This window comes from Carettochelys insculpta, chromosome 1 (assembly GCF_033958435.1).
Source record: "Carettochelys insculpta isolate YL-2023 chromosome 1, ASM3395843v1, whole genome shotgun sequence".
Taxonomy (NCBI): Eukaryota; Metazoa; Chordata; order Testudines; family Carettochelyidae; genus Carettochelys; species Carettochelys insculpta.
The window spans coordinates 355,323,862-355,346,489 of record NC_134137.1 but is presented as its reverse complement, the minus strand read 5'-3'; the positions used below and the strand labels follow the sequence as shown (position 1 = coordinate 355,346,489).

The window sequence follows — 22,628 nt, the reverse complement described above, 5'->3', positions numbered from 1 at the left end:
ATGAGGATCCTTACTAACAGCCACAGCCTATACCCCAGGAACATCAGTCCTGGAACCTTTCCCTGCAACAAAGCCCGCTGTCAGCTTTGTCCACATATCTTCTCTGGAAATACCACCACTGGACCTAACCAGCTTACTCACAGAATCACGGGCACTTTCTCATGCTCCTCTACTAACATCATATATGCCATCATGTGCCAACAATGCCCAGACGCTTTGTATATTGGACAAACTTCTAACTCCCTTAGACAAAGGGTCAACGGGCACAAAACAGACATCAAAACACTCCAGATCCATAAACCAGTTAGTCAACATTTTAATGGAATGGGGCGTTCTGTCAATGACCTCAAGGTATGTGTGTTACTGAAGAGACATTGTCGCACCGTTTTAGAGAGAGAAGTGGACGAGCTGACTTTTATATTCAAATTCGGCAGATTAACACATGGTTTAAATCGTGATGGGAACTTTCTGAGTCACTATAGGGACTTGTCTGCATACTTGGCTCAATCTAATTCTTGATCTTCCCCCCCGCCCCTCCACTCTCTGATTTGCTCACCTTGATTATCTTTTTCTGATTTGTCCTCCTTGCTTACTGTTTTTGGTTCTCTGTGTCTTAAATATTGAGTCTGTTCTGGTCTGGCTATGGTCTGAAGAATTGGGTCTGACCCACAAAAGCTCACCTAATAAACTATTTTGCTAGTCTTTAAAGTGCTACTTGACTTCTTTTTGTTTTGATAGTGTATAGACTAGCATGGCTTACTCTCTGTTACTATTCAAAAAGTAATTCAGTTCACTGCACAACCATCACCATACTGGGAATCAGGGGTAGTTAACACGTACAGGCCATGTCTACACTAGACCAAATCTTCAAAATGGCCATGTAAATGGCCATTTCGAAGATTACTTATGAGGCACTGAAATGCATATTCAGTGCCTCATTAGCAGGCTGCCATCAGCGGCTCTTCGAAATTGCCACTTTTCACTGCTGCATGGGTCGTCCAGACCCTGGGAACTTTTTTTGGAAGGACCCCTGTTTGGACGAGCCGCGTGGCAGCAAAAAGTGGCAATTTTGAAGAGCCGCAGCCAGCGGCCTGCTAATGAGGCGCTGAATATGCATTTCAGCACCTCACTAGTAATCTTCGAAATGGCTATGCAAATGGCCATTTTGAAGATTTGGGCTAGTGTAGACGTAGCCACAGTGATCAGGCTATTTGACTGTAATAATCTTGAGGGACCATGCTTTCTGTGTTCTGAAAAATACTAATTAAACTTGATTGCATAGCAGTGATGGTGCCTTAAAAATGATATTGCCTCTCAACTATTCCAATGTATATTGGCAAATGCAATGGAAGTGCACATGCACTGCTGGTTTAAATAGAAATAGTATGAGTACATTGGCAAATTTAGAGAGGATATCATGTCTGAAGTTTAAGAAAATGTCCTGATGAAATTTAGGTCATGTGTCTGGAGTTGAATGATTATCTTTTAGTATATTAAAGGGACACTTTCAGATTTAAATGCAGTTGATTTGGGGAAAAAACATGCCAAATGTATTTGTATATACTTCTCATGTCTCTGAGTCCCCCTATTAATTTCTTCTCTTACAATAACACTTTTTAAAAAGTTGGTTCTTTTTTGCAGTCATGCAAAAACAGGAGAAACTTTACAGTGAAACAACAAAACAGACTCAGCACAGAATGCTTTCAAATACATGAAGGAAGGGGACTGAAAAAATGTCTTTACATTTTATAGTTATGCTAATCTTGGGTGTTAACCAAAGAAAGTGATAAAAGTATATTCGTGTCTTTAAGGAGACTATACCTTTTCAAGAAAGATGTGGAGAAATTGGAAAGGGTCCAGAAAAGAGCAACAAGAATGACCAAAAGTCTAGAGAACATGACCTGTGAAGAAAGGCTGAAAAAATTGGGCTTGTTCAGTTTGGAAAAAAGGAGATTGAGGGGGGACATGACAGCGGTTTTCAGGTATCTAAAAAGGTGTCATAAGGAGGAGGAAGAAAACTTGTTCTTCTTGGCCTCTGAGGATAGAACAAGAAGCAATGGGCTTAAACTGCTGCAAGGGAGGTTTAGGTTGGACATTAGGAAAAAGTTCCTAACAGTCAGGGTGGTCAAACACTGGAATAAATTGCCTAGGGAGGTTGTGGAATCTCCATCTCTGGAGATATTTAAGATCCGGTTAGATAAATGTCTATCAGGGATGATCTAGACAGTACTTCGCTCTGCCCTGAGGGCAGGGGACTGGATTGATGACCTCTTAAGGTCCCTTCCAGTCCTAGTATTCTATGAATACAATATTATGTATGTTTAGTAAGGTATAAGAATGCTGTAGTTTAGATTGGAACAATCTTATGTGCATATGTATATATACAACCCCTGACTTTTCACCTTCCTTTTAGACAACACAATAAAAATATTGTACCAGAGTTACTGTTCTGTCTAGTGCTCTGTGGACATCACTGACAGCCCCTAAAGTAGTGTCTCTCAAACTTTTGTTCTCATGGCCCCTTTCACATAGCAAGGCCTTTATAAATTCAAACCACTTTGTATGTATTTTAATGCCATTATAAATGCAGGAGGTAAAGTGGGTTTGGAGTGGAGGCTAACATCTTGCAGCCCCACATGTAGAAACCTCAAAGACCCCCCCCAAGGGGTTGCACCCCAAGTTTGAGAATGCCTGCATGTGGCTCTTCATAGCAGGAAGGATCCCAATTCAGGAAACAACCTTGAGAAGAAATTGAGGGTTGAATATTCTTGCTGCCTGGGTGAGAAGGCAAAAGTGTTTACCAACAACAGGAATGGAACTACCTTCATATCCTTTTCTAGCATTAAATTCATTGTCTATTATTTATTGAGCTCATGCCTGTGTTATCCTTCCAGGGAGTGAGTCTGGTTGCGCTGAACAATCAAAAAGGATACTGTGAGGTCAATTGCTAGCAAACCGAAAAGCCCATTATTCACTCAGCTCAAATTTTAACTTTCATGTAGAGTTCTCCTATTTTGATTGGTCTGGTATAAGCCTGACAACACCCAAGGTGAACCTTGCCCTGCTGTGCCTTTCACAACCGAGAATTCTTTGGAAATTGCGTATGAAAGACCCCAATTTGCTGAAACAACAAATACAGCACACTCTTTTTAAAGGACATATCTGCTATCAGAGGACTGCAAAATTATCGGCTAGCAGTAGCATCACAAACCATATGCCTATTGCTTACCTGACCACATGGGCAGCACATATCTCCTTTACAGATATTTCCATTCTCCCAGGCAAGCTCTTGCATGCTCTCATGCTCAAAAATAGTTATATTAATTATAAGTTTCCAATCTCTTTATCTGCTACCTTTGTTTTAGTCTCTTATCCTGACACTACGTGAGATAAGTAAGTGGTGGGTGTTTGAATTTTGATGCTCAGATGCTTTCTAACAGCACAATCTTTATATGTTAGTTGCCTGAAAAGCCCTTGTTGGACCACCAATGTGGAATGCCATATTCGCGACAAATTGATTTAAAAATGTAGCTTGTCTGTTTACTTTTGTCTAAAATGCCTACCTTATAGGAAGCATAGGTCAGTGTATCAAGAGCTACGTGCTCTTTCCTTCCTTCTATCTTTGCATACAGTAGGACATCATTTTCATGGGCTTCTCCAGAATCACAAGATCCCCCTTTACAATACACATTTGAGAAACACAATAATTGAAGCACATGTTATTTAAAAGAACAATTGCATTGAATTCCCATTATTATAAAAACAACTACACTCAGATGTTATTAAACTAAGGTCTGAAGCAAAGGAACCCAAACCTCAGCAGAATAATGTGTAAGAACCATTCAATCAGACAGACCATGTTGGAGCTCAAGGTCTTGACAAAAAAGTCTAAGTAACTAATTTTACCAGCAAAAAAAAAAACAAGTCAAGTAGCACTTTAAAGACTAGCAAAATAGTTTATTAGGTGAGCTTTCGTAGGAGACCCACTTCTTGAAATAAATGTTAAGAAAAATATTGTGCCGCAAGTGGTATTTGTATCTGTGTATCTTATCACATGGAAGGGCTCTGTTTTTTTAGCATCTGATTTCCCATGCTTCTGGTAGGAATCAATGATTTGTTATTATGTAGTATTTACACTTTCGTTAGAGCCTGAGGTTCAAGGCTGCATCATGTTTGGTGCTGGACAAACACAAAGGCAGACAGAATGATTGTACTGGTCCCTGAGCATAACAGTAGTCTGTGCCAGCAGGCAGTGGAAGCCCGTTCAGGGCTAGCTGCTCCACAAGATACAGAGGGAAGTTCAGGGAGCTGTTGGAACCATAGTGAAACCCTCCCCACACTAGCTAACAAGGCACTGCCAGACACTATCTTTATGGGTGTGGTTGCAGCCCATCTTCTCTGCCACCCTTTGTTCCTCTCACGTCTCTCTCTGGGGTGGTGCACTATCTCTGATCCATATTGACACAACCGAGACCTTACTGAATAGTGCAGAAAGTACAGGATATGCCTTATGTAACTGAGAGAGACAATTTGTCTCAGACAAATTCCTGCTGCTCAATGGAAGAAAGGATGGTGTAATGGTTTCAGAATGTGATTAAGGGTCAGGAGGATTTTGAGGTTATTTTCTCAATTCTTTCACAGACTTAAGGCTGTGTGTGCCTGTCTGTATAATAAAGATAAGGCTCATGTAATCCACAGCACTTTTGGGAGGACTAGTTTGAATTTCTTAGGTGGTTTGACATCTCTAAATGAAAGGTGTTATTTCAGTTCAAAATATTAGTACTGGTTGAACATCTCTAGTCCAGCAGCCTTGGGAGCTGTCCAGTACTGGACAAGAGAATTTGCCTGACCACAGGACGTCAATATTGTCTAACAGCATTACCAACACTTCCACTGCTCACTAGGCTCTTAGAAGACATTGAATGGTAAATTACAGTTACAGAACAGCACAGAACACTGAAAGCCAAGACTGGTGGCTGTAAACAAACATTATGGAACCACAGGAAACTTGGCCACAACCAAGATAAGTAGACATTTGACTAACTAAAATTATGCTGGACTACAGACATTGACAGATGAGATGTGCTGGATGAGAGAGGTTCAATTTTTATTAACACAGCAGCCTTATTGATGACTATCCCAATGAACTTGGGGTTTATAGATATGAAGAGGGTGATAGTCCTGTGTCCTAAAGCCTGGTAGTGAGGTTCTAAGCAATTCTGCCTCAGGAATTGGACTTCTCAGTTGAGTGGGATCCCTCATCCCTTTCTTTCTCCCTTACCCCATTTATCCACAATTGTGGAGCTTCCCAGATGCTTTGGGAAGCACACTTAGTTAAGCATGAATTGTACTTCAGTCAAACACAAGTTACTGGACTGAATACAGGTGATCAGTGAAATTTAATGAGGCAGGATATATAGATCAGATGAGATAATTTCTTCCAGCCTTAAACTCCATGAATCTATTCATCTACTTTCTCTCTGGCTAACATTCAGGCAGGCAGACAAGAATTGCCTTGGGAAAACACACCATGCATCCTGCTCAGTGTCCCTATTCCCTAATGTCATTAACATAGACTTAAAGGCTGGGTCTACAAGGAGATGTCCTGCTGGCAGCTTCATATTAAGGAGCAGTCTTGCAATTGCAAATGGGTGCTCATTAGCATGTTCACATGGCTCATTAGCATAGCTGTGAGAGATCTCGCAGCCAGCAGAGGGAGTCTGGCAATACACAGGCCACGCAGACATGCCTCTGCTGGCAAACTCTCCCTCTGTTGCCAGCTCCTTATGCTTGATTTTTTTCAGGAATAAGTGGCTGGCAAGAGAGGGGGGTTTTGCCAGCAGAGGCATGTCTGCATGGCTTGTTTACTGCCAGCAGTAAGATCTTGCATGGCTATGCTAATGAGCTCTGGGAATATGCTAATGAGCAGCCATTTGCAATGGCGAGACTGTTCCTTAGCAGGAAGCTGCCAGCAGGATGTCTCTGTGTAGACCCAGCCAAAGGGAGTTGGACATGGCATTTGTGACTTGTTTTAAACTCCTGCAAAGAAGAGTGTTTCAGCTGAGGCAGCATCTCCATATCTGTGGAGCTCAGGAGACTTGTAAAGCTTCCATATGGTAGCAGGAGTGTACGTAAATCTGGACTGGACCTATTCTTTAAATGCTGCAATAGAGATAGAATAGCTTCGAGCAATATGAATGCTAATGGTAGTATGTTTTGTTGGCATAGCTCCATTTGGTGTCCAGGTTAGTGAATATTAAAAGATGGTCTCTGTAAACGAAAAAGAAAGGTTTGTGCTTTCCTGTATTAGGCTGACATTGCAGGTTGGTGTAAAAAACAGGATGAGGCAGCCATTTTCAGTAGTCTGTGAGACAGTAAGATTTCAGATATAAACATTGTAATTGCTTTGTCTAGTAAAGATGGCCAATTATAGGGGTGGAATGAGCAAAGGGTGATCTGAAAAGCTGTACGAATCTTACATCCTTGGACTGTGAAAGTTCTGCTTGCTTCTGAGAGGCTTTCATTTGTATCCCTGAATATTTACACTGTTATGCAGTTAGCTACAAACAGGTATATATATCTATGTTTTCAATGCGATCATCCAATTTCTCCACCATTCTTGCTGAACTGACAGCCTCTCCTGAAAGTTCACAAGGTTAACAAAGTTTCTTTCCTGTTTCTCTTGCAGGTGTTGCAATGTCTGTAAGACCTGGAAACAAGGCAACCTCACTTTCCTGTGCTTCATTGCTAAATCATGTAACACAGGAGAAATGTGTGACAACTCAGAGTAACTACAAAAGGACTTTGAATTAATTAATTAAGGGTTTTTTTTCTTGTTGACTCAAAAGGTGGCTTTGGAAGGTTACTAATTCAATCCATACTTCCTCCTTTGTCATCCTATTATTTTCTTAGCTATTTTCTAAATAAACAAATAGGCGTTGAATTTCACATGGCAATTCCTTCATTTGTACACAGGCAAATTAAATTTGTGGAAAAATATAACAAAATATTGGATAATTTCCCCACATCTAACAAACATTTGGATTTGTGTGGATCATGTGAATTTGGATTTGTGAGAGTGAATGCCTAATACAATGTATTAACAATAAACTTCTTATTTGGAAAGGAAAAGGGAACAAGGGATATTGTTAAAATGAAAACCTTATTTCATACTTTACATTTCAAATGCATTAACTTTTTCCTTCTTTTCTGTATTTTTAATTATTTTAATGGTATGTTAGCCATAGTACTAAGCAAGTTGAGGTCTCTATATACCAGACCATGAACCTTGATTAAAACTGTGTAATGCTGGAGGGTGACTGGGTTATGTGAACACCTATGACTCGGTGGGCCCCACTTTCTCTCTAAATTAACACAACATCTCCTAGCTGGAGATGGCTCCTACTTCAGACATAACAAATAGGGCCTGATTCTCCACTGCATTACTCCACTGCATTACTACTGGCGTAACTCCTTTGAAATTAATGAAGTTATACTGGTGTAGAGGTGAAGTAACATAACAATGACTTAAAGCTACCATATTTAGAATCTGTTTAGCCTCTTTTGGTTCAGGTTGTAGAACTTTGAAGTTATTTTCAAATTCTAGTCTGACATGATTTACACGTTGCACGTATTTTAAAAGTACATACTTACCCATGCTGAAGTAAAATCTCAGGTTCCCATAACCTGTAGTGTCCATATATGGAGTACATAGTTTTCTCTCTCCATCTCTGAGGAATATTATAGATGAACCTGACTCCAGTGATCCACATTCAGTACCAATGACCGCTCCAGATATGTCCCATCTAAACATATAAACAATGTGTTGAAAGTTAGATTACAGATAGGGGTTGCCTGTATGTTTCTATTAGTTTATTTTATAAAGAAACATTTCTTCAAAGCTCTTATGATATAATGAAAAGCAGTTTGTTCAAACATGATAGTCATCACAAAATAACAGCTTTTTAAATTCAATCAACTTAAATAGCACACCATTAATATGTCACTAAAATTGCAGATGATTTTAAATATATAACTTTGCACTATTCTACCAAATACTATAAATTGCTGAGATATTTATTTCAGTTCCTATATATTACCCTTTCTCAGGATTTTGGTTTAGTATAAGTAAATAAGATGTAAATGCAACCTCCACTATATTTTTGTTTTGGTTAATTTAGAAAATGTTTACGCATCACCAAAACCTTAAAAGGAATACTGCACTGACTACATCTATTATGCATTCATAAAACATGCAGGTCATACTGAAGGATGCCCTCTATGTGTCTTTTTGAACAGTATTAGAATATTTTTGAATAATAATTTTCATTTAATGCTGGAATGGAGGAACAAGAGATCCTATTCTGATCAAAAATATAATCTTGTACCTCTTTTTCTCACGTCTCAGAGAAAAAGAAATTCCTTCTCCAGCCAGTGGGAGCGAATACAGTTGATTGGGAATTTCCAAAAAAACATTTTTTATCAGAAAATGGTATCTGTTGAAACCAAAATGGTTCACAGGCAAGGGCTAATTTCCAAATCTGATTAAAAATATAGGTTCGAAAAATAAGTTTAGAAATTGTCAAAATACCTTATTTTGACATTTTAGAAATGAGAAGCTGTTTTTCAGTTTGAAATAACTTTTCATGTCAAAGTTTTAGTTAATTTATACTCAAAGGCTACCTCTCCACGGGAAGCCTCTGTTGACATAAGTCACTGTTGACAGAGAAACCGCGGCAGTACCTCTATCAACAGATTGTGTCTACACATAAAAGCAGATCAAAAGAGCAATCTGCTCTGTTGACAGAGAGCAGCCACGCTGCCCTGCCGTCTCCTGACAGAACAGTTGACCAGAAGCTCTGCAAACATGTCTGTCTGGGAAACTGGAAACCCGCTCTGTCAACAGTGGTGCTATTTCTGATTGGGAACAGGGATAATGCTGCCGACCAAACAGGTGAATTTTGTCAACAACATCTCGTCAGAGCGCTTTGGCCGTCTAGACACTCAGCAGCCATTTCCTGCAGAGCTGTCGCACTGAGACGTGAATGTACATTCCTTCTCTCATTTTTAAATTTCTTTCCAATAATTTCATCTCCTGTTCTCATTTTTAAGTTTCTGTCCAGCAATGAACCACTTTCAGTAACCACCACCACCACAACTGTTGATCTTGTTTATATTTGATAATTTTTGTATTAACCCCTCAAACTATTTCTGAATGTATGGGTGTGTTTTTTCAAGTGCTCAGTGCTGACCTAACTTTTCTATCACTTAAGTCAATTAGAGTTCAGCCATTGACTTCAATGTTCTCAGAGACAGGCCTACACAGAGTACATTAGAAATCCACACTTTCTAACTTAGACACAAACTGCCAGCAGCAGTATGCAAATGGGCGGTTTCAAAAATGCAAATGGCCACTCATTGCATATTCGCTCACAGGCAGACACTGATGCCAGCACAAAAAAAGCTCTGTAAATGCGGTTCTGCTAGCGAACCCCTCCTTTGTCGTCAGCCGCTTATGCCTGACTTTTTCCAGGCATAAGAGGCTGCTGACAAAGGGGGTGGGAGCTCACCAGCAGAACCACATTTACACAGCTTTTTTTGGGCCATCAGCTGCATCCGCTGGTGAGCGAATAAGCAAATGAGTGGCCATTTGCATTTTCGAGACTGCCCATTTGCGTACTGCTGCCAGCAGTTCGCACCAGTGTAACCGTAGCCTTATAGTAGATTGCTAAGAAACATTTGGAAATCGTACTAAATTGTATGCTGTTATGGTACAAACATAAATGTGTCATCTGAAGAACAAAGGGCGCTATAAAATTTGAAGCTGTTTGGCTGCACAAGTACAACTAGTTTACATTTTCATAAGTTTTAACATTCTGTAGCAAAATATTTTTGTGTTATGTACATATTATGAAAGAATTTTTATGCTTCAGACATTTAAAAATCATGAGATACAATGAAAAATACAGTTACCAATTTTCAAGATGGGTCTTTCAGGATCAAGACAATTGCAGAATTAAACAGTTGAACCTGTTTTAACTTATGCAAAGAAATCTCACAGTGGGTCACTGGACTTTTTATATGCTCCATTTAGCCAATTAAAACACTCTCTTTAGTGACCCACAAAACAACTCAGGGTCATGAATGATGCAGATCATGGCTGTTTCTAGTGATACCTCTCTTTTAGGAAGCATTCAAAATGGAAAATAGAAAGTTTAACAATTTAAAATGACTGACATTTTTATAAAAATAAGTCCAATGTTTTTTGTAAAAATAAGATAAATAGAGATGGAATGGGAATAACATCATCTGTTATATTACAAATGTATAGACAATCTTTTTAAAATGTAGCTTTGGGATACATTTATCCCTCAAATCACTCTACAGGCATTCTTCTTTCACTGGTGACCGACAAATGATATGCAAAAATGATATGATTGTTTATCAATCTAAGGGCACGACTACAATAGAGGGTTTTGTAGACAAAACTGGGGTTTGTAGACAAAACTCATAGAGCACCTACTCACAAAATGCATTTTGTCGAGCAAAACTATTGACAGAAAAGCTGTGTAGATGCTCCAGGAGGCCCTTTTGTCAACAGAGCGGATCAAAAGATCGATCCGCTTTTATGTGTAGACAAGATCTGTTGACAGAAGTTTTGTCAGAACATCTCTTCCTTGGATAAATAAGCAAGGGCGTCTTGAGTCGGAAGAGAGAGATTATTTTAGTGCTGTATTTATTGATTGTGTAACCACTACTGAAGTACTTTGTCAACTTCTGGTGTCCACAGTTTAAGAAGGATGTTGATAAACTTGAGAGCATTCACAGAACAGCCATGAGAATGATTAAAGGAACAGAAAACATGCCTAGTAATGATAGTGTCAAGGCAGTCAATCTATTTAGCTTAAAAAGGAGTGATTAAAGGGTGAATTGATCACACACTGTAAGTGCAAACATGGGGAACAAATATTTGATAATGAGCTCTTCAATCTAGCAGAGAAAAATATAATCCAATGTCTCGAAGTTAAAGCTAAACAAATTCAGACAAGAAATAAGACACAAAGTTTTAACAGTGAGAGTAATTAACCAGTGAAACAATTTACTAAGGGTCAGGGTGTGTTCTCGATCACTGGCAATTTTGAAAACAAATTGGGTGACTTTCTAAAATATATGGTCTAAGAATTCATTTGGGAAAGTTCTATGGATTGTGTTATAGAGAAAGTGGGACTAATTTACCACAACGGTCCCTTCTGGCCTTCAAATCTATGAATCCAAGAGCTTTATACTGGGTGGAATAAATTTCACACTATGTTTCGTTTTAGTTTTACGTCTTCTTTTAATCTTTGTTTGACAGCTTACTTATTAAAAGACTCATGTTTAAAATTATGTACAACTTGACACCTGTTTAAATGTCTTAACTCCTTGACTCTGAAAATCCCCATTAAGGAAAATTCTAACTAATACCGTTTCCATTAAATGTCAGTAATTACCATTCACTGTCATTCAGCTAAATAGGTTTCCTGGGAGGCATCACAATAAAATAGCAATACTGATTAAGTAGAGTCTATACGGTATATCTCTATGATTTTGCATTTGGAAACATGGACAATTGCATACATAGAGCTCTTTTTATTCCACCTTGAATAATTAGTTTTGAACATATTCAGAATGTGCCTGTAAATCAAGGTAATTTGTGGGTAAATTATGCAGCTAATATGTCCTCAGTGATACATACGAAATTTCTTATCCCAAGGAACTGCAAAATTGATACTTAATACTGATACTTTACTGATTACATAATAACAGAAGTCTTAAATCCTGTATATTAAAGATTAATAATCCCTTAGTGACACTTCCTACCAAAATGAACACTTTTCTGAATACAGCATTTCACTAGAGAACTAATAAGATGTTAATGGGTCATATTTTTCCCTGTGTAACTGCAGACACTTTGGTGGATTAATTTTTAACTAAAGTATTTTTAAAGAGTCAAAAGATTCATTCTTCCAAGTAGCAGCACTAAGAAAAATCATAATATTAAAATGGTATATATGATGCAAAATGCACAAGTCATTAACAACAGGTTTTGTTTTTTTTTAAAATAGATAGCTACTTGGAATTTTTACACACAATTAGGTTAGTGAGTCACATTTATAGGGACATGAAGACTTGATTTAGAATGAAAATACAAATAAATATAAGTAAAACTATTGAAAATCAATATAAATACAGCAAAACTACTTTTAGCATTGCTTGTACAATTTTAGGGAGACCATCAGAAGTAGGGCAACTATATCTCCCTGTCCCAAATATGGGACTGACTTGTACTGACTGTCTGCAGGCACATTTACCAAGTATGGGACAGGGAGATATGCGGGGTAGGGATGGCTCCTCCCGGCTCCAACAAGCCCTGGGGAGCTGGGAAGGGGGCAGCAGCCGCTGTCCCTCCCCAAGCCCCAGGGAAGTGGCAGCTGTCGGTGCTTTGCCTGCTTCCCCGAGGCGTGGGGAAGTGACCTAGTGAAGGTGAGCAGGGGAGGGCCCAAATACGGGACAAGTAGTCCCTTTTGAAAAATAAGTAGGGGTGCCTTTTAGGTGCCCCAAATACAGGACCGTTCTGCCAAATACAGGACAGATGGTCACCTAAGCCAGAAGCAAAGCTGGAAAGACAGGAAATGGAGAAGCACCGCAAATGGCAATGACAATAAGATTTCCACCCTCCTGTCAATCCAATAACCCAAGTAAGGGTTGGTCAGACAATCTATTATAACCTTTTTCATTATATTCCCACACATCATGAACTATACTAAATTACGTCTCAAACTTTTGCCCAGGTTTTTTATTTTGGATGAGCATAATTAGCAGTCCAAATGCTCGCATAAGCTATTTATTGTAGTACATTTTCCAATAGTTTTGACACATAAATGCCATTGCTCTATGCTTACCTATACCAGAAAAACCCTAAACTAAATATGCTAATTTAAGACCAAAACTACTGTTTTGCTGTTTGTGTTTTTTACAAAACACAAACTGTTCAATCCTATGTTCATTAGCAGTAGAGAACTTATCAGGACCATCAGAGTTCTGCCAATCAGATCCCAGGATTAGAATCCTTTGTTAGAGTTGAGCTTCTTATTCTAATGACTGTCAGTAAGTTGGCATTTACTGACTTCTAAGAGCCCAGTGCGTAAGGGTTCAAAATGCATGGCCTCTGTCATGTGGCTCAGAGCCACTTGTATAGTCATAATCTAGCATATATAGAACAGCATTTTATTTGTATATTATTATTCCCTCAGTAAGTCACTTTTGAATATGTTTGAAAATTAGCCTCTTTTCTATATCAGAACTGACTTCAATGGACCTATGCTGATTTACACCTGCTAAGGACATGGCCAAGGAAGAAGTTGGCAATGTGTGACATATGGCCCATCAGGGTAATCAATTGGTACCTCACAAGGCACTGTGCTTGTACTGACTGTCTGCAGGCACAGCCCCTGCAGCTTCCCGTGATTCTAGTTTGCTGTTCCCAGCCAATGAGAGCTTTGGGGAACTGTGACTGCAGAAGGTTAGTATCTCACGGCCCACCAGCAGATCACCCTGATGGTCCGTGCATCAAAGGTTGCCAGCTCTTGGCCTAGTAGGTATCCAGTCTACAAAACAAAATAAAACAAAACAAAAACCAAAACCCCAAACAGATACGTATAAGCCACTATTCTCTGTACAAGGAAGAAAATAAAGGCCAAAAGAGAATCTGACATTGGTTCACTTAGCAACCATTCTTACACACACTCATGCTTTGTTGTTGTACAAGAAGTTTTCTGAAATGAAATGGATAACAGAAAAGAACCCAAGATAAAACAGATTAAGAGTTAGTTATTTAGACTGTGAAATTATAATTTTTTTTTGCCTGAACTCAAAACTAAGCTCAGGTGTTGATGTGACACATTAGCATGTATTTCTTACACAGTGATCTTTATCTCAGACACAGTATAAGCAGCACATGATTTGGTAGCTGCTAATGAAATTATGTGTTTTGGAAGTTGAAACCAGTGTTCAGAAGAGATGACATAAATTATCAGTGTATGTTTTACAGCTGCCCTGGGGCTGCAGTAGCTAATATAATTCTCATTATTTTTTTTAACACAAAAAGTCATTTTACTAAATGCATCAAATTGGGTGGTGTTCTGTTTTACTTTTTTACTGAGAATTTATCCATTTTGTCCTGCTTCATGGATTCTTCCTGCCAGGTGTCACTGGGAATGGCTGCAGGGTGTCCACTTGTGTCCGTAATAAAAAAGAGTCAAGGGGTGAACCCACGATTTAGCCAGCTTAGAAAATGATTTCAATGGGTTGAAAAATTACCCATTATCAGGAAATTGAGGCTCATTATTAAGAAAAATAACCTGGAGAGGCCCAACAAGAAGGACAATTGTGCAGTAAATGGATTCAAGTTATATCAAACACGGAGAGAGGAAATCACAGAGCTGAAGTGAAAAAAACCAGAATGATGTAAACATTGACAAAAGTGGCCATCACTGGGAAAAAACTATGGTAACCAGAGATACCCCTTTATTGTCACTGATTGCAAGATGTTAATTTCTAATGTACCTATAGAGTTGTATAAGAACAGAGCACATAAAATGATTTACTTGCTCAAAGGAGAAGAATTCTTCCCTATGATGTGATTGTTCTCTATTTGCTATTAACAATTATATTTACTATTAATTATTATTTTAATTGTTGTTTTAAAGGAGAGAAGAAGCCTAGAGAAGGACTGGATGTTAGGATACCTGATTATGTTGTACTCATGTACTTCATTAAGATGGTTATTTGATATGCAAATTTAGGTAAGATAAGTTGTTTTACTGTGCTTCCATTTACACATCTGTACAATGGAGATAATGGTACTTACTTTGCTTTGTAAAGAAAATCTGAGCTCCTTTGGTGAAAATTCTATATAGGAGTTAAGTATTATTTTTATTCCCATAGTGAGTTAATAGAATATAGGAACAGACGGAATAAAGATGCAGAGATAAAGCTGCTTGGCAAAAAAAAAAAAGGAAAACAGGTAGATAATTGAGACAGAAAAACACAGCTTGCTACATGTACTGAGGCACAAGAGGGATAAGTCAAGATGAATTTTCATCTACCTGAACTTCCTTCATTTTTGATAATCGGTATGATTACAACCATTTTCTACATAGTTAAACTAAATTTCATCTGAGCTGTGCTTAAGTATGATGCAATTTTATTGGGAATGCTGGGAAGAAGCAATTAGCTGTCAGTCAGCTGCTACCATGAAATATTATGACACCTATTTTCAAACTCAGGCATGTGCAAGTGTATTCAAATGACTGCCTATGCTTGTTATGCACAGAAATACCCAATACACACATACACATGAGATATTTATGTATACATATGCCAAACATGCTTGTATACCCAGTCAAAACTGTTAAAAGAAATGGGTCTAAAGTCAGACACTCAAAGTGATTTTTTGACATATATTATAAATAAATGGTTGATTTTAATGGCTGAATGATTGGACCAGGGAAGCCAATGGGATCTGTGGCTACTCACTATTATAAACCAGGTAAGTGCCAAAAATGGATTTGGGTACCTGTCTTTCGATATCTTCTGAACATTTTGGACACGTTATTTCATGTATAACTTGATTCTTTACACTTGTACATAAGAATCCACAGAAAATTTGAAAACCTGACTTTGCATGTCAGGTGCCCATTTCCCAGTCTGTAACCACTATTCTACACTCTTTACAAAACCAAGGGTTTGATCCAAAGCCCATTGTTATCAATGAAAAGACTCCTGTTACACACACACGCACGCACACGCACACACGCACGCACACACACATGCACACATACACTTTCTTTTGCTAGCTGTTTTATTTCAAATAAAAATACTGGGTCAGATCCTCATTTATGGCTATAAAACCATAAGTGCAACTGAAGAGGGGTTAGAGCACTGGCCTTGTAAACCTAGCGCTGTGAGCTCAGTCCTTGAGGGGGCCTTAAAAAGGGTCTGGGGCACGTTAGATTTAAAAGAAAAATCTGTCAGGGATGGTGATAGGTCCTGCGAGTGCATGGGACTGGACTTGATGACCTCTCAAGGCCCCTTCCAGCTCTATGAGATATATCTTCCCCAGGTTATTCTCCCGAAACCTATGGCTGCTGTAACCTCCACTAGCTACCAATAAGTACAAGGGAACATTACAGTTGTAGGGTGTACTAGGGCAGGGAAAATCCTGGCCATGCCTCGTATCCCTGCAGCTAAGAGGAGGTGTGGCAGAGAAGCCACTAAAACACCCCTGGATCCTATATACAGAAGTGATCCTCCCTATTTACCCAAAATTTAACAATGGTCTGTACTAGTAGAGCCAGAGTTTGGCTCAGGATGGGGACCATTTTGTCTCACAGTGAGAGTAACAAGATTATTTTTTCCTCTAAGGAAAGTTTGAATTTTTCAAAAGATTCATAGAATCATAGAATCTTAGGGCCGGAAGGGACCTTAGGAGGTCGTCTAGTCCAGCCTCCCACCCAAAGCAGGATCATCCCCAACTAAATCATCCCAGCCATGACTTTGTCAAGCCAGGATTTAAAAACCTCTAGGGATGGAGATTCCACCACCTCTCTAGGTAAAGCATTCCAGTGCTTCACCACTGTTCTGGTGAAACAGTTTTTCCTAGTATCCAACCTACACCTCTCCCTTTGTAACTTCAGACCATTGCTTCTTGTTCTGCCATCTCTCACAACTGAGAACAGCCTCTCTCCATCCTCTTTAGAGCCCCCTTTCAGGAAGTTGATTGCTGCTATCAAATCACCCCTCGATCTTCTCTTCTGCAAACTAAATAACCCCAAATCCCTCAGCCTCTCCTCATAGGTAAAGACCCTAATCATTTTCGTTGATCTACGCTGAACCTGCTCCAATGCATCCACATCCCTTCTTCGCTGGGGGAGGGGGGCAGGGGGCAGAACTGGATGCAGTACTCCAGATGTGGCTTCACCAGTGCCAAATAGAGGGGAATAAAAACTTCTCTAGATATGCTAGAAAAATTGATTTTGTCTCACTATGTATTTTTATGCTAATGTGTGGCAGAAGTGGAAAACACTGCTACGCTGTTTGTAACATAAAACTAGGAATAGTAACAGAGAGGTAGCTGTGTTAGTCTGTATTCTAACAAAACAAACCAGCAGTCACGAGCACTTGAAAGACTAACAAAACAATTTATTAAGTGATGAGCTTTCATGGGAAAGCTCATCACCTAATAAATTATTTTGTCAGTCATAAAACTATGAAGTTCATGTACATGACTTTTGTCCATTTAGATATCTAGAGACAAAATAGTGTGGAATCAGACAGGACCTACTATCTTCCTTGACTTCTTCATCCCTAAAATCTATGTCACCCTACATTTTTACTTTTACTGATTTTCATTTCAGTAGCAGGCACACCAGAAATACTTTGCAGAGAGCAAAGGCAATTCTCATCTAACATTTCCTTAGTCAGAGTAATGTTGCAGATGTGTATAAAGCACTAGGACTGTGGCCACACTTGGCCAAAACTTCAAAATGGCCATGCAAATGACCATTTCAAAGATTACTAATGAAGCACTGAATTGAATATTCAGTGCCTTAATAGCATTAGGATGCTTCCGTCCGCGGCACTTCAAAAGCGCCACTTTCGAAAGTGCACGGCTCGTCGCGGCTACACAGGGTCCTTTTTGAAATCCCCTTATTCATGGCCATTTCAAAGTTTTGGCCAAGTGTGGCCACAGCCTAGATGTAACAAGCACTTACCCTTTAGGCTGGCTCTCAAACTCTTCGGTCCACTGTTCCTGGGTATCCTCAGTGGAAAGATCCACATCTCGGGTTGTGGCAAAGTTGAATTCACTGCCTTCAGTTCCATGGAAATAAATGGAGTTTCCATCTGACTGACAGCTATGCTATAGACAAAAACAACATAAAAGAGGTGGTGGTTAGGTTTTTTTTAAAATGGCAACTGTCTAGCTCATGTATAATCTGCTGAAGGAAAATTATTATTTTTTGCATGAACACTTAAAACATAAATAATAGTTTGTTCATCCTTCTTCTTACTGCAATTCCCAGTTATTACTGTCTCTCAATATCATATTTTGAATTATCTTCAATTTCAGTCTTCTGTTAAAGTGTCTAACTTTGTTTTCATAACAAAAACATGTGCACCTAGGCACAGTTTACAGCACAGCTGTGTTCCAATTGTAAAGCATTACATTATATTTATCTCAGACCAAAATCACAGTCATATGTTCAAATAACTTAATAGTAAACATCTAAGGTGGGCGTTTTGCCTGCTTAGAGGTTCAGAGACATGTCTTGCTACAAATGTCAGATCTTCTTTGCCTGAACATTTGCAAATGGAGTGTTTGGGTCTGTTGTTATTAGTACAAATTATATTCAATAAATGAATTAGATGCAAACAACATAATAGATTTTAGACTTTTGATGTCTATGAATGAAAAAATATTTCATATATTTAATTCAAATATATTATTTTCCTGCTGGCAAAGTACTGAGATTCGATTGTTATTAATTGTATTACAGTAACCCACACAAGCTGACTGAGATGGGCGTCCTCTGGCTAAACTGTATTAACATAAAGCAAGAAGCAGTTCCTGCCCTGAACAGCTTGTAGTCCAAAGAGGCAAAACAGATGAATGGGGGGCAGGGGAAAGTATAGGGAGACAAAGGAAGTATTATTATTCCCAGATGGGAACTGAGGCAAAGAGAGATTAAGTGAGTTGCCCTAGATGACAAATGAAATTGGTAGCAGAGTTATGAAATGGACACAGATCTCCTGAGTGCCAGTCTGAAAGAATGTCCTTTCCCCAGTCTTTTTAACATTCACTTTCTGCAAATTACTCTTGGTCTGTGCAAAAATGCCTTTCATCTGTATTAAAAATTCGGAGCAAAACAATATACCTTTTCTTCTTCGTGAAATTCCAGTTTTGCTGGTGGCTAAAATTTTGCCCCTCAAGCACTTCTGGTGACTGGGTAAATAGCTAAAATGTGAAACAGTTAACCAAGGAACTTAGTAGCATACAATTCCTGTTAAAATAATTAGTTCAAAACATTTTTCAGGAGTGCCTTGGCTATATTAAAAATTGAAGTATGCAACAAGAATTGCTTAATTAGAATAATTTTCCATTCTTATCACAATTTGGCTACGTCTACACATGAAGCCTACATCGAAGTAGCCTATTTCGATGAATAACGTCTACACATCCTCCAGGGCTGGCAACGTCGATGTTCAACATCGACGTTGCGCAGCACCACATCAAAATAGGTGCTGCGAGGGAACGTCTACACGCCACAGTAGCACACATCGAAATAAGGGTGCCAGGCACAGCTGCAGACAGGGTCACAGGGCGGACTCAACAGCCAGCCGCTCCCTTAAAGGGCCCCTCCCAGACACACTTGCACTAAACAGCACAAGATCCACAGAGCCGACAACGAGATGCAGACCCTGTGCATGCAGCATGAATCCCCCGCTGCAGCAGCAGCCGCCAGAAGCCCTGGGCTAAAGGCTGCTGCACACGGTGACCACAGAGCCCCACACGGGCTGGAGAGACAGCGTCTCTCAACCCCCCAGCTGATGGCTGCCATGGAGGACCCCACAATTTCGACGTTGCGGGATGCGGATCGTCTACACGGTCCCTACTTCGACGTTGAACGTCGAAGTAGGGCGCTATTCCGATCCCCTGATGAGGTTAGCGACTTCGACGTCTTGCCGCCTAACATTGAAGTTAACTTCGAAATAGCGCCCGACGCGTGTAGCCGCGACGGGTGCTATTTCGAAGTTAGTGCCGCTACTTCGAAGTAGCGTGCACGTGTAGACACAGCCTTTGAGACATAAGAATGAGATACAATAATGAGATTTCATACTCTAGGAATTATCATTGGATGAGAAATCACATTGGCCTTTTCAGTATAATTTATTATGTCTCCTCCAACTCAAACCCTTCATAACAGTTATGGCTGTAAAGAGGGTTGTACGATGCCCAACTAAACTAATAAAAATGAAAAAAGGCCCAGATAGTGCCAGGATAATTCCATAATTCATAAAAGAGGTAAAATGTGGAAAGGAATGGAAAATTACTTTTCAGAATTTTATAAGAAGAAAATAAAAATGATGATGCTCTGTAGCATTCCATGGCTCATTTTCAATGTAATAGTGTGAAAACAAATTTAAACTGAAGAGTGTTTGCTAATGATTTTCAAACTTGGATACCTGAACTTTGGTAGTTTAGTTCTTATTTAGGATTGTAAATAAGAGACCCAATATTCAGATGTGTAGAGTACCTAACAGTTTTCATCGATAGGCTGCATCTACACTACAGCAATCTGTTGACAGAAGTTACTGTCGGAAGATATCTTCTCATGAAACCTGTCAGCAGACTGCATCTACACGTAAAAGCAGCTCGAAAGAACAATCTGCTCTGTCTACAGAGAGCAGCTAGACTGCCCGGCCCTCTCTCGACAGAACAGTGGACTGGAAGCTCTGCAAACAGGGCGGCCCAGTGAACCAGAAGCCCTGTCTGTTGACAGAGGACCTCTCAGAGGTTGACAGAGGACCTATAGTTTTGTTGACAGATTCTGTCAAGAGAGGCTTTCTCCTTCCTGTGGGAGTGACAGAACTCTTCTGAGAAAACTGCTGGGTTCTGTTGAAAGTTTCTCAACAGAATGCATTTTAAGGGTAGATGCTCCATGAGTTTTGTCAATAAAACCCCAGTTTTGTCAAGGAAACTCTATAGCGTAGACACAGCTATAGAGAAGAAACCATGCCACAGGTTTGAATCTAGCCCATTGGTCAAAGGGCATGCAGATGGTCACTATACTTCTGTTGGAATGACAGGCAGGTTCAGTGCAAAATAAGAACTATTAAACTTCACTTAGAGCAAGAACCAAGGTATAAAGACATAGAGAGAACTTCAGCAGCTGAAATAAATAAACTTCACAAATAGAGATTAAAGTAATTATGTGAATTAGAAATATGAAAAAATCAGAGCCATGTTTACCCTAGAAATACACAATGCTTGGAATAGTCACGAAAATACCACAACACATTAAATATGGGACAAACCAGTTTACCTACAACTGAAAGAACAAAATATTTTTCATTGGGTTGTGACATGCAGTAGCAACTATTATCTGAACACAGTTTTCTATTTCACACATCTCTGAAAAGCATCTCTTATGCTATATTGTTATTAAGTACACACGAACTGTATTTTGCTCATCTATTGCAAAAACCCTTTACGTTGCACATATTGCTCACCTGAGACTTGAGTAAAATTAATTTGTTTATTTTGTTAGATTTTCAGTATATCCATTTGCAGAATGAGACAGAAACAGGACATTTATCTGTCATTCAATTGCTACAAATTACTTCTATGCTCAGAAGTAGTGAAAACAAATATACAGAATGAAAATTAATCCTCAGGTTGCAGGATCCAACTTTTTAAGTTCGTATAGTTTTGTTTTATCTTTTACTAAACAGTCTTAGTATAGAGAGAATTATATACTCTCGTAGCATTTAGACACTGGAGAATCATTTATAGATCTAGCATATTTCTTAGTTGGCAATCTAGGGCCAATCATACATTTGATAGTTGACTATACAGTTTGTAATTACTTACTTGATGAAAGCCAGCAAGTAAAATCTTACTCAAGCAGATATAACCACATTAGTATTTACTGGCTAGTATGTCCTTCAGCAGTGTACAATAAAATATAGTATTGTTAAGTGTGATGGAGTTTCCATTAAAGTAGTCTGGATAAGTGAGCAGTAAGTTTCACTACAGGGTCCGTAAGTAATTATTAATATTGTGAGGTACTACAGCTGTGTATGGAAGCTTTGTAAAATTTAATAGGACACATATAAATTATCTAATCAGGTCTATCAAACTGTACTTTTACTTTTAGGTAAAGCTATGTTGTGTGTACGCTTTGGTGTGTCTGTGCTTTGGAGTGTGCGGATGTATTTCATATTTATTTTCGGTGTTAATTCATGACACAACTCAGACAGACACTTTTTCAGGTTAATTCTGGCTCCAGTCTGTTATTCACCTTTAAGATGGTGACACATTGGAGAGAAAGTTTAACTTGAAGGTTATGGGTTTTTTTTTAATTTGAGTTACCACTAAAGCCAAAGGCCATGAAAGGGAATGGCAAAGATGTTAAAAATTGAAGTCTGGATTTTTAACAGTGCCAAATACCACTATCCCATTTAAATCCCTGCCTGACTGCCTAAAGTTGGGAACCTAAAAATCCATACTGGGGAACCTAAATATAAGAGACCTGATTTTAAAGCTGCTGAACATCCACAGTTCCAATTAATCACAATGGGATCAGTTGGTGCTCATCAGCACCTTTGCAAATCAACTCAGTGGCTGTAGCCACACTAGCCATTCATTTAGAAAGCGATTTCGAAATGAAGGGCGATTTCAAAACAAGCAGGAGAGTGACTACACACAGATGGCTTGTTTGGAAATCAACTTTGAAATAAAAAGGCATTCATTTCGAAGTTGTTGTTCCACTCCTGTGTTGGCAATAATTCCTCATTTCAATGTTGAT

General features: G+C 39.0%; 1 protein-coding gene across 1 annotated transcript in view; it reads right to left on the bottom strand.

The window, feature by feature from the left end:
• RELN (reelin) overlaps nt 1–22,628 on the bottom strand; it is a 543,431-nt gene that overhangs the window by 193,344 nt on the left and 327,459 nt on the right. The window contains exons 11-13 of the mRNA XM_075016845.1: nt 17,814–17,959; nt 7,654–7,805; nt 3,564–3,676 (exon numbers count right to left, since the gene is read on the bottom strand). Of these exons, the coding sequence (XP_074872946.1) occupies nt 3,564–3,676; nt 7,654–7,805; nt 17,814–17,959 (411 nt within the window). The remainder of the gene's footprint in view (nt 1–3,563; nt 3,677–7,653; nt 7,806–17,813; nt 17,960–22,628) is intronic.